General features: G+C 40.9%; 1 protein-coding gene across 2 annotated transcripts in view; it reads left to right on the top strand.

Annotated features, from left to right (window-relative positions):
* Positions 1–13,455, top strand: part of LOC139408964 (adhesion G protein-coupled receptor D2) — a 158,143-nt gene that overhangs the window by 858 nt on the left and 143,830 nt on the right. For both annotated transcript variants that reach the window (XM_071153495.1, XM_071153496.1), the window contains exons 3-5: positions 4,995–5,019; positions 5,780–6,013; positions 9,649–10,290. In XM_071153495.1, coding sequence (XP_071009596.1) covers positions 4,995–5,019; positions 5,780–6,013; positions 9,649–10,290 — 901 coding nt within the window. The remainder of the gene's footprint in view (positions 1–4,994; positions 5,020–5,779; positions 6,014–9,648; positions 10,291–13,455) is intronic.

The raw sequence follows: 13,455 nt of genomic DNA, 5'->3' as shown, positions 1-13,455 counted from the left end.
TTTATTGTGGGATATTTTCAACATGGGATTCCGTACATGTATCTAAAGTCATCCCTTTGAATTTGGTGTACTTTTAAAAATATGTGTATCAGCAAACTCACTAGAATATATGGAGAGTACGGTTCAGGGCCTGGCTTCCAAAAACTTCTTAAGGCTAAGTTCATCGTTAACCTTTGTAGCAACATAGTCAAATCTCCTAGCTGTTTCGCAAAACCATCGTTATTAACGTTGCACTTGAAAACGCTCGTAAACTAACGCTTCCTCAGACCACTTGTAGAACAGCTAAGTGTGTCGTTGCATGCTGACTAGACTGGGCACGCGCATGCATGTTGATTTTTGTCCACCCACACCGGACACGATCAGGACACGCAGGTTGAAATATCAAAACGAACTCGGAACCAACTATATTAATTTGGGGACAGGTCAAAACGCATGTAACATTCATGGACATTTATCTAGCTAGCTAGCGTGCTATTGCTAGCTAATTTGGGTTATTTTATTTGACCGAAATTGCACAATGATGTGCCAAATCGGTGATTAATGTATTTTTATTGGTCATTCGAATAAGCCGCCTCAATATTTGCTGCCGTAGGTGGTAATTTCACTAGGAGCTGACCCATCTTCAGTATTGTGAAAAAATTCAAATGTTAAGGTAAGACTTGACTGGAGAAAGCTGATCAGAGAGCAGCGCTCCCTTTCTTTCGAATCAGTATTGAAACCTACTCCAACGATGCATTTAGCGACCGTTCTCTCTGCCTGGTGTTTTGGGAAACGCATGCTACGTCTTTCGGCTGTTGTAGGAAAGATACATCGTTGGGGAAACCGGGCCCAGAATATTAAGGATCAGTGAAAGAAAGCCATGTAAATACACACCTTCGTCTCCTTTCCAACACCAATTAGTAGATTTAAAAATAGTCTGATCTTGTATATTTTTTAGGGATAGTAAGTTATTTATGAATAAAAAATAGAACTGGTTTGGAGATCCTTAAGGTGCAAAATATATTGGTGAAACAAAGATTGTGGTTTGATTCATCCTGAAAGTTACCTTATTCAATTGTTCAATCCATGAAATATTGGAAGGTGAGAAAAGTGTACAATAGGGGTTGAACAGTAGTCCTATAAATCTACCCTAATAATCCTCACTAATCGTGGAACTATGATGGCAACGGTCCATTCATTAGAACTGCTCCAGGTTTTAAATGGCTATGTATGGTCTGCGTTCCGTAATGATTCAAATAGGCTACATGTCCAAATTTATTGTACAACTTATAATACGGTAGCCTAATATTATCCACTATTGCTAGCGATCCTCAGTAACAACCACATGCATGGGACAGAGGAAAATAACAATGTAGGATAATGGAATGATGCAAAATGTAAGGAATCTAATAAGGAAGTCAGCGACAGTTATAGATGTATGTGGGTATAACTGACGATTGATACCAATAGTGGCTAATATTTAACACAATACAAATTGTAAAAAGTACAATGACAAGTTGCTCGACCTTATTTCATCATGCACTAAGGTGGTGAAATTATGAGGGAATTAAGGTCAGAATATGACGTATCTGTAGACACACCTCTGCCACACCTTCATTTCTCGAATAGCGGGTGAATAGCATGCTATTCTCATGCTTAAGATCAAGTTCAGAATACGCGTAGAGCGTAAAGTGCATAAAAAGGGAATCGTTCCATTTAAGCATGCTTAATTCGGGTCGTAATTACACTAAAAGAGATTTGAAAGTCAATGTTTGAGACAAAATATGTCACCAATTACTGTTCCAAAAGGATTTGTAAAAAAATTGTGGTGCTCTAAACATGTGCAAATTCCCATAGGAACACAGCCATTTTAAAAACGCTTGTGCAATGTGTCATGCCTTAATTCCTTGTCTTACCGGAATGATATAGGGTACCAGTCAAAAGTTTGGACACACCTACTCATTCCAGGGGTTTTCTTTATTTTTACTATACTCTATATTGTAGAATAATAGTGAAGACATCCAAACTATTAAATAACACATATGTAATCATGTAGTAACCAAAAAAGTGTTCAACAAATCAAAATATATTTTAAATTTGAGATTCTTCAAAGTAGCCACCCTTTGCCTTGATGACAGCTTTGCAAACTCTTGGCATTCTCTCAACCAGCTTCCTGGAATGCATTTCAATTAACAGGTGTGCCTTGTTAATATGTGGAATTTCTTTCCTTAATGCATTTGAGCCAATCATTTGTGTTGTGACATGGTAGGGTTGGCATACAGAATTAGAGGTCGACCAATTAAGATTTTTCAACGCCGATACCGATTATTGGAGGACCAAAAAAAGCCGATACCGATTTATCGGCCAATTTTTGTATATATATTTGTAATAATGACAATTACAACAATACTGAATGAACACTTTTATTTTAACTTAATCTAATACATCAATAACATATATTTAGTCTCAAATAATGAAACATGTTCAATTTGGTTTAAATAATGCAAAAACAAAGTGTTGGAGAAGAAAGTAAAAGTGCAATATTTGCCATGTAAAAAAGCTAACGTTTAAGTTTCTTGCTCAGAACATGAAAACATATGAAAGCTGGTGGTTCCTTTTAACATGAGTCTTCAATATTCCCAGGTAAGAAGTTTTAGGTTGTAGTTATTATAGGACTATTTCTCTCTATACCATTTGTATTTCATATACCTTTTGACTATTGGATGATCTAATAGGTACTTTAGTATTGCCAGCCTAATCTCGGGAGTTGATAGGCTTGAAGTCATCAACAGCGTAATGCTTTTACGCATTGTGAAGAGCTGCTGGCAAACGCAGCCGAAACTGCTGCATATACCCTGACTCTGCTTGCACAGAACACAAGAGAAGTGACACAATTTCCCTAGTTATAAGAAATTCATGTTAGCAGGCAATATTAACCAAATATGCAGGTTTAAAAATATATACTTGTGTTTTTATTTTAAGAAAGGCATTGATGTTTATGGTTAGGTACACATTGGTGCAACAACAGTGCTTTTTTCGCGAATGATCTTGTTAATTCATTGTTAATTCATCAGCCTACTTCACCGTTTGGCGAAGTAGGCTGTGATTCGATGATAAATTAACAGGCACCTCATCGATTATATGCAACACAGGACAAGCTAGATAAACTAGTAATATCATCAACCATGTGTAGTTAACTATTGATTATGCTAAGATTGATTGTTTTTTATAAGATAAGTTTAATGCTAGCTAGCAACTTACCTTCTTGCTGCACTCACTGTGGTGGTCAGTCTGCCACGCAGTCTCCTCGTGGAGTGCAATGTAATCGGCCATAATCGTGTCCAAAAATGCAGATTACCGATTGTTATGAAAACTTGAAATCGGCCCTAATTAATCGGCCATTCCTATTAATCGGTCGACCTCTAGACAGAATACAGCCCTATTTTGTAAAAGACCAAGTCCATATTAGAGCAAGAACAGCTCAATTAAGAAAAGAGAAATGGCAGTCCATCATTACTTTAAGACATGAAGGCCAGTCTCTACATGAAAGCTGAAGTCTCTACCTATCCATTGTCCGTAGCTTATGCCTGCCCATACAATAACCCCACCGCCACCATGGGGCACTCTGTTCACAACATTGTGCACTCGCCCACACAATACCATACACGTGATCTGTTGTTGTGAGGCCGGTTGGAGGTACCGCCAAATTATCTAAAATGACTTTGGAGGCGGCTTATGGTAGAGAAATGGACATTCAATTCTCTGGCAATTGCTCTGGTGGACATTCCTGCAGTCCGCATGCCAATTTCACGGTCCCTCAAAACTTAAGACACCGGTGGCATTGTGTAGTGACAAAACAGCACATTTTAGAGTGGCCTTTTACTGTCCCCAGCACAAGTATGTCTGTTTAGTGATCATGCTGTTTAATAAGCTTCTTGAAATGCCACACCTGTCAGGTGGATGGATTATCTTGGCAAAGGACAAATTCTCACTAACAGGGATGTAAATACATTTCAGCACAATTTGAGAGAAATAAGCTTTTGTTCATATGTACAATTTCTGGGATAATTTATTTCAGCTCATGAAACAATGCAACATTCCAACATGTACAGTAGCTTACTGTGTTCTGCAGGTTAACATCTAACCAGTGATGTAAAAATATCTCCAGTTTTTGTGTGTTTTTTGAGTTGTGGTAGTTTCAAAAGTGCAACTCCCCCACCCCCACCCCTTTAAAACTGTGTTTTGACATTGAGGTGTTTATCAAAATCTTGGCAACAGGAAGCAGCTACAGCATCATTTTCAACATTAACTTTCAATGGTATTGTACTTAATTGTGTAAAAACTAATGAATGAGTCCAAAAACATGCACTGATTGAATTATTTTGATGATATACCAGAAATCACCAAAATGTGTTTGTCCTGTCTAGTATTGAATCATTGGTGACTGGAAGTTGAAAAATATATCTTCCTTTCATTTGGGTTGCCGACCCCGGGTTTAGAAGATATAACTAAGGGAACATGGGGCTGAGGGAACATGGGGCTGAGGGAACTGAGGGAACATAGGGCTGAGGGAACTGAGGGAGCATAGGGCTGTGGGAACTGAGGGAGCATAGGGCTGTGGGAACTGAGGGAGCATAGGGCTGTGGGAACTGAGGGAGCATAGGGCTGTGGGAACTGAGGGAGCATAGGGCTGTGGGAACTGAGGGAGCATAGGGCTGTGGGAACTGAGGGAGCATAGGGCTGTGGGAATGTAGACATGGTCAGGCTACTCAGACCATAAATACGCTAGTGTACACCATACGCTGTTTTAAAACAGCTAAATGGACATATTTTCATTATCATAGGCTACTTCACAAGCACGAATATTATTCTTACTACAACATGTGTTTATATACCTATTTATAGTAGGGGTCCCCAGTATTCCACTAGTTACACTTGATAGCGATTTAGATAAGACATCAAATGTCAGGAATCAAATGATAATACATTAACCTAGGTTTTGTTTTATTCCGTAGATTTGGTTTCACCACTGTACATCAGGTAAGTAGTCTTTAATATGTTGACATGTAAGTGATATATTCTGAGTTAAAGCTGGTAGTAACATTACATAACAGCCACTATGAACTGTAACTTACAAGGCATGTATGACAAAGTTATAACCTATAGTTATTATTTGAGTTCTCGTACAATTGTAAGAGCTCATGACTTCACCGCACTTAATCGGGGTTGAACCATATTGTTGGTTAAGGGCTTGTAAGTAAGCATTTCACGGTAAGGTTGTATTCCTGTTGTATTCGGTGCATGTGACAAATACAATTTGAGCATGTGGTCTCAGTTATACTGTACGTCCAGCAGTTGCCATTTTCCTGTCCTTAATCTCCCACTATGCTGAGATAATGTAAAATGGGTATTGTTGAACAGTGGCCCAACAAAGCCATAGTGCAACGACAGCCACTATAACTCCCTGTATTCCCTAGCAGTGCATATGATTTCCTCGATAGTGAGCTCCGTTGTTAACCAGGGTCATGTTCATTTGGGCACACTGTAACAAAATGTTAGAAAACCTATTGCAATGGGGGGGGATAGCTTTTTTTTTTGGACAAGTTCAGATAGTGCCTCCTCGTTTCCGACAGCCTTCCATTTTGTGAAAACGGACTTGAATGGTAAGGGACTACCTGGACCTGTTCGATGAGAAAAGCTTATTTTCAGATTTTTTGGGCAAAAGGCTTCAAAACCTTTGGTACCCTAATGAACATGATCTCGCTCCTCTCCTCAACCACTCTTTGTGTTCTCTGGGCAGATACAGCTTTGACGTTGGAGAGCAGGACCCTGTTCACATACGACGAGTCCTACTACGAGTACGTACCCGACAGGCTACCGTGGCATGGGGCCGGACGCCTCTGTAGCCAGCGCTCGGGGGCCTTAGCCACGGTATCCAACACCTTCGAGAACCGAGAGCTCACCACCTTCTTAAAGTCCCTGAACATAACCCACCCCGTGTGGATTGGCAGGAAAGTCATGACACACTTAAAGAGTGAGTTCAGTCACTATGCCATTGCCATATTTGACAGCTTTAAGATTTCAGCACCTTCTCTGTATTTTTTATTTATTTTTTATTTCACCTTTATTTAACCAGTTAGGCTAGTTGAGAACAAGTTCTCATTTGCAAGATAAAGCAAGATAAAGCATAGCAATTAGACACATACAACAACACAGAGTTACACATGGAATAAACAAAACATACAGTCAATAATACAGTAGAAAAAAAGAAAACAAAAAGTCTATATACAGTTAGTGCAAATGAGGTAAGATAAGGGAGTTAAGGCAATAAATAGGCCATGGTGGCGAAGTAATTACAATATAGCAATTAAAAACTGGAATGGTAAATATGCAGAAGATGAATGTGCAAGTAGAGATACTGGGATGCAAAGGAGCAAGAAAAATAAATAAATACAGTATGGGGATGAGGTAGATAGATGGGCTGTTTACAGATGGGCTATGTACAGTATGCTACCCATGACTGCGTGGCCACGCACGCCTCCAACTCAATCATCAAGTTTGCGGACGACACAACAGTGGTAGGCTTGATTACCAACAACGGCGAGACGGCCTACAGGGAGGAGGTGAGGGCCCTCGGAGTGTGGTGTCAGGAAAATAACCTCACACTCAACGTCAACAAAACTAAGGAGATGATTGTGGACTTCAGGAAACAGCAGAGGGAACACCCCCCGATCCACATCGATGGAACAGTAGTGGAGAGGGTAGCAAGTTTTAAGTTCCTCTGCGTACACATCACAGACAAACTGAATTGGTCCACCCACACAGACAGCATCATGAAGAAGGTGCAGCAGCGCCTCTTCAACCTCAGGAGGCTGAAGAAATTCGGCTTGTCACCAAAAGCACTCACAAACTTCTACAGATGCACAATCGAGAGCATCCTGTCGGGCTGTATCACCGCCTGGTATGGCAACTGCTCCGCCCACAACCGTAAGGCTCTCCAGAGGGTAGTGAGGTCTGCACAACGCATCACCGGGGGCAAACTACCTGCCCTCCAGGACACCTACACCACCCGATGTCACAGGAAGGCCATAAAGATCATCAAGGACATCAACCACCCGAGCCACTGCCTGTTCACCCCGCTATCATCCAGAAGGCGAGGTCAGTACAGGTGCATCAAAGCTGGGACCGAGAGACTGAAAAACAGCTTCTATCTCAAGGCCATCAGACCACTAACATTGAGTGGCTGCTGCCAACACACTGACTCAACTCCAGCCACTTTAATGATGGGAATTGATGTAAAATATATCACTAGCCACTTTAAACAATGCTACTTAATATAATGTTTACATACTCTACATTATTCATCTCATATGTATACGTATATACTGTACTCTATATCATCTACTGCATCTACTGCATCTTTATGTAATACTAGCCACTATGTATCACTAGCCACTTTAAACTATGCCACTTTGTTTACATACTCATCTCATATGTATATACTGTACTCGATACCATCTACTGCATCTTGCCTATGCCGCTCTGTACCATCACTCATTCATATATCTTTATGTACATATTCTTTATCCCTTTACACTTGTGTGTATAAGGTAGTAGTTTTGGAATTGTTAGTCAGATTACTCGTTGGTTATTACTGCATTGTCGGAACTAGAAGCACAAGCATTTCGCTACACTCGCATTAACATCTGCTAACCATGTGTATGTGACAAATACATTTGATTTGATTTGATATGTCTCACAGTAGGGTCTTTGTTAGAGGTCGACCGATTATGATTTTTTTAACGCCGATACCGATTTTTATATATATATTTGTAATAATGACAATTACAACAATACTGAATGAACAATGAACACTTTTATTTTAACTTAACATAATACATCAATAAAATCAATTTAGTCTCAAATAATTAATGTAACCTTAAATTTGGTTTAAATAATGCAAAAACAAAGTGTTGGAAAAAAAGGAAAAGTGCAATATGTGCCATGTAAAAAAGCTAACTTTTAAGTTCCTTGCTCAGAACACGAGAACATATGAAAGCTGGTGGTTCCTTTTAACATGAGTCTTCAATATTCCCAGGTAAGAAGTTTTAGGTTGTAGTTATTATAGGACTATTTCTCTCTATACCATTTGTATTTCATATACCCTTGACTATTGGATGATCTAATAGGTACTTTAGTATTGCCAGCCTAATCTCGGGAGTTGATAGGCTTGAAGTCATAAACAGCGTAATGCTTTTACGCATTGTGAAGAGCTGCTGGCAAACTCAGTAAAGTGCTGTTTGAATTAATGCTTACGAGCCTGCTGCTGCCTACCACTGCTCAGTCAGACTGCTCTATCGAATCATAGACTTAATTATAATATAATAACACATAGAAATAAGAGCCTTCGGTCATTAATATGGTCAAATCCGGAAACTATAATTTCAAAAACTAAACGTTTATTCTTTCAGTGAAATACGGAACCGTTACGTATTTTATCTAACGGGTGGCATCCATAAGTCTAAATATTGCTGTTACATTTCACAACCTTCAATGTTATGTCATAATTACATACAATTCTGGCAAGTTAGTTCGCAACGAGCCAGGCGACACAAACTCTTGCATATACCCTGACTCTGCATGCAATGAACGCAAGAGACGTGACAAAATTTCCCTAGTTTAATATTGCCTGCTAGCATGAATTTCTTTTAACTAAATATGCAGGTTTAAAAAAAATACACTTCTGTGTATTGATTTTAAGAAAGGCATTGATGTTTATGGTTAGGTACAGTCGTGCAACGATTGTGCTTTTTTCGCAAATGCGCTTTTGTTAAATCATCCCCCTGTTGGCTGTCTTTGTTAGGAAGAAATAGTCTTCACAGAGTTCGCAACGAGCCAGGCGGCCCAAACTGCTGCATATACCCTGACTCTGTTGCACAGAACGCAAGAGAAGTGACACATTTTCCCTAGTTAAAAGAAATTCATGTTAGCAGGCAATATTAACTAAATATGCAGGTTTAAAAATATATACTTGTGTATTGATTTTAAGGAAGGCGTTGATGTTTATGGTTAATACACATTGGTGCAACGACAGTGCTTTTTTCGAGAGTGCGCTTGTTAATTCATCCCCCGTTTGGCGAAGTAGCGTGTGATTCAATGTTAAATTAACAGGCACCGCAACGATTATTTGCAACGCAGGAGAAGCTAGATAAACTAGTAATATCGTCAACCATGTGTAGTTAACTAGTGATTATGTTAAGATTGATTGTTTTTTATAAGATATGTTTAATGCTAGCTAGCACCTTACCTTGGCTCCTAGCTGCACTCGCATAACAGGTAGTCAGCCTGTCACGCAGTCACTTCGTGGAATGCACTGTAATCGGCCATAATCTGTGTCCAAAAATGCAGATTACCGATTGTTGTGAACTTGAAATCGGCCCTAGTTAATCGGCCATTCTGATTAATCGGTCGACCTCTAGTCTTTGTGCAGACATTTTAAATTGGACTTACGGCAGCGCCGTTGGCCTTACTATCCTGCAGTCTAGTGAATACGTTTTTGCAACCTAAATATGACTACAATTGGAGTTGCGTAATATCGTTCCGTTCCTTTTATGTCTGTGTCCAAGTTGTAATGAACGTGACTGTTCTCTCTCTGTCCACCACTCAAAGGTTCCACCGAGACCCTTATCCTGGAGTTTGACGGGAGATCCGACGTGAAGAACGCGCGCCTCCTGCACAAGTTCCCCGCCATGTGCGAAGTGACCGTTTGCACCCGTGTCCGCTTCGATCCGGCCTGCTACGGATTTTCCACTGTCTTCTCTTATTCCATCCAGTCATTCATTAATGAGTTCCAGCTCCGCGCCAGGCTGATCCAGGGCCAGCCTGTCCAGCTGGCTCTGTTGGTCCATGGCATGCACGGGCCCTACCAGGAGGCCTTCCACCATGATGGCTCCTGGCACTCACTGTGCGTGAGCTGGTCGCGCCACGGTGGACGCTGGGCCCTGTTTGCCAACGGCCGCCCGGTCAACCGGGGCGACAGCCTGTACAGCGCAGGTGACGTGGGCCCTGATGGCCACTTCATCCTGGGCCAGGAGCAGGACTCGTTCGGGGGCTCTTTCAAGAGTGCAGAGTCCTTCTCGGGTAGTCTCACGCAGCTGCACATTTGGGAGCGGATGTTGAACGACAGCGAAATCCACACCATGGAAAAAGAGTGCTCTCCCGCCTCATCTGGGCTGGTGTTCAAGTGGAGCGCCACAGTCCTGGAAGTGGAGTCCTCCCTGAAGAGGCTCTGGGGAGACTCGCCGTGCCAAGGTAAGGACCACGTGGGCGGACATGGTTGATTTAAAGCGGACTACCCCTGGAGCTAGGCTGGGCTGTCCCAGCATTCATTCTCTCATTCTCTCTCTCTCTCTCCCTCTCTCTCTCTCTCTCTCTCTCTCCCTCTCTCCCTCTCTCTCTCCCTCTCTCCTCTTACCTGTTATGAGTTCCAGAGCCTGCATGTCTCTGTCCGGCAGCTCCCTCTTCCTTCATGAATAGGGGAGCAGATTGGCAAGTTGTAATTGGCAAACTCAGCCCAGTAATGGTTGTAAATATTTCATGTGCGTGGTAATGAATCCCACCCTTCAAAACAAACTCTCCTTTCTGACATCGTCGTCTCAGCTGCCTGGGCTCTCGTTATGGAGACCGTAGGGAATAGTGTCCCAAATGGCACCCTATTCCATACATAGTGCACTACATTTGACCAGAGCTGGTGAAAAGTAGTGCCCTATACAGGGAATAGGGTGCCATTTGGCATGCAACAAAGGAGAACACACAGGCAGATGTTATATCTCCATATATATCAGACCCAGACAGTACAACCTCCTTCCGTTCCTTATCGGACCATTTAAGAATGTTGACTCATTCTGACATCATGTGAAACCCAGCACATTAGGAGTGCACTTGCTTTCTCTTTCTATCAGCTTTTTTTACTTCCTAAAAGCATTGCATATCCATTGCACAGCCAGAAGAGGGTGGGGCCTCCCCTCTGAGCCTAGTTCCTCTCTAGGGACTTTATTTTAACAAACCTAACGCAAATGGCCTTATGGTTAGGGTGTCCACCCTGAGTATGGAAGGTTGTGACTGAAAAATGAGACCTGATGCGTCTCTGCTTGGCACTCAGCATTTAGGAGATAGATTGGGGGTAAGGCCCTGCGATAGACTAGTGTCCTGTTCCACGGGGTGTACATCAAGCTGCCTCACGCTACAGAAACAGGAGATAGGCACCTTCCCTATGAGCCGTTTCGACTCGCACAAGCCAAGGCTCTTGCAAGACTACTTACTTACTAATTCAATGGTAAATCTAAGCGTTGGCGGTAGAGCTATAAGTCCGGGGGTGTGTCAAATATTTGAGCTATTTTCACAGCTGGAATTATGAGTGAAATAATTGATGATGGAGCGAAAGGGCTGGGTTTTGATTAATAAACAAGTTGTAGGTGTGACAAGTGCTTGGCCACTGACTGGCCAATCAACGCATTCCATGGCTTAATACTGCATGCGATTGTCTCAAGTTCTGTATGTTATTGACTGTCTTTGCGTTTTCTTCAACTCCAATTCAGCTGGGGGCATGGACTATTCTCGTCCTGGTCCATTGTGGATTGATATTACACTTCATTAAATAGTATAGGCCACAGTAACGAGTAATAGCAACAGTAAAAAATTATGCTGAGCAATTAACCAAAATTTCGCTCATTTACATTTTTTTAAACAACTAATTGAATGTTAGTTGTTTAAATATTTTCATTCCATTTATTTTTTGGGGGGTTGTTGAGTGCAATGTGCAGTTTATCTAGCGATAAATCAGATAAAGCCTGAACTGTGAGATGTAGTAGGGAGGTGTAGTTTCCAACAGGCTAATATTCTACATAGTTTAGCAAAGAAAACATGGTAATTAACTACAATGACCATAATCCATTGCGCACCTACTTGTCTGTTCTGAGATGGAGAAGAGACAGAAAGAACTCGCAATTGAAAGTCATAAAGAGTAGTTGTTCATGAGGTATCTCTACCTGAAAATACATGATCTAAGATTGATAGTTGGTATTCAGCAGTTTTAAAAGTATGTGTTTTTTACTTTGAAGAACTATTAAAAAAGTGATTTGTGCCAGACGGCATAGGCAACAGTTCTATAGAGATGAGATGATGACTTGGAATTAAATAATAGTCTTCAAATAGGCCTAAAACAAATGTAATATACAAAACAATTAAAATATTTGATTAAAGTAAAGTAATGTGAATACATTATGGTTAATAAGTGATAAGCAGTAATGGCAGTCATTTTATTAATAGTTTTTCTGTAGGGGGTGAAACTGAAACAGCACTCCTAAAAGCTTAGTACTAGTAAAAGAAAAATGAACATCCAGTGTTTGCTCAATAGCCTATGTTTGGAGTGTTGGCAGTCAATATTGTTGTAATTGGCTTTAAAAGCCTAGCATACATATCTTTACTCATTGCACTTCTCCTAAAATAAAAATACTAGGCTCCCGTAAAATGTATTGTATGTGTGAGGCAGGTTCTCAATAAGCAAAATATAGCCTAGGCCTACCATTAATACTGCATTATAGCAATGAATCATTTAAATTAAGCGGAGCCAGTTCAGAAAATAAACCTGAGTGCCCCTCCTCAGGCTGACGCATCAGCTGAGATGGCATCTACTGTGTTAGAGGCTAGTATCAATCACGCCTACTACCTTAGTTGGCGGTTTATTTAAGCTGACCGGGTCTGCTCACTCATCCTGCTGCCACTTACTGTTACTATGTGCTGGCTTCTTGTTCCCACCATCACCCCAGCCTCTACCTGTTAGGTTCTGTGTTCCTGCCGGGGGGATTGGTATAGCATACCGCACTCACTGCCTGTAGGCTATTTTATATTGATGCTTTGCTTGGACAGTGAGCTACCCTGATGGAGCAGAGCCTAAGACTTGCACTATCCATTGCTTAATAAATGGTTAAACATATTTCTACCTGGCGTTTTCTTTCTGAAATAAGTTTGTATGAGTGCGTCTTTGGTAACCGGATGAGATGACGAAACTATTCAGACCCTTTGTTATGAGACTCGAAATGGAGCTCAGGTACATCCTGTTTCAATTGAACATCCTTTCGATGTTGCTCTTTTGCACCCTAGTATCTCTACTTGCACATCATCATCTGTACATCTGTCACTCCGGTGTTAATGCTAAATTGTAATTATTTCACCACTATGGTATATTTATTGCCTTACCTCCCTAATCTTACTACATTTGCACACACTGTATATAGATTGTTCTATTGTGTTTGTTTATCCTATGTGAAACTCTGTGTTGTTGTTTTTGTCGCACTGCTTTGCTTTATCTTGGCCAGGTCGCAGTTGTAAATGAGAACTTGTTCTCAACTGGTTAAATAAAGGTGAAAAAAAATAAATGTCAGAGCAAAAACCAAGCCATGAGGTCGAAGGAGTTGT

This window comes from Oncorhynchus clarkii, chromosome 5 (assembly GCF_045791955.1).
Source record: "Oncorhynchus clarkii lewisi isolate Uvic-CL-2024 chromosome 5, UVic_Ocla_1.0, whole genome shotgun sequence".
Taxonomy (NCBI): Eukaryota; Metazoa; Chordata; class Actinopteri; order Salmoniformes; family Salmonidae; genus Oncorhynchus; species Oncorhynchus clarkii.
This window is presented reverse-complemented; position numbering and strand designations above follow the sequence as displayed.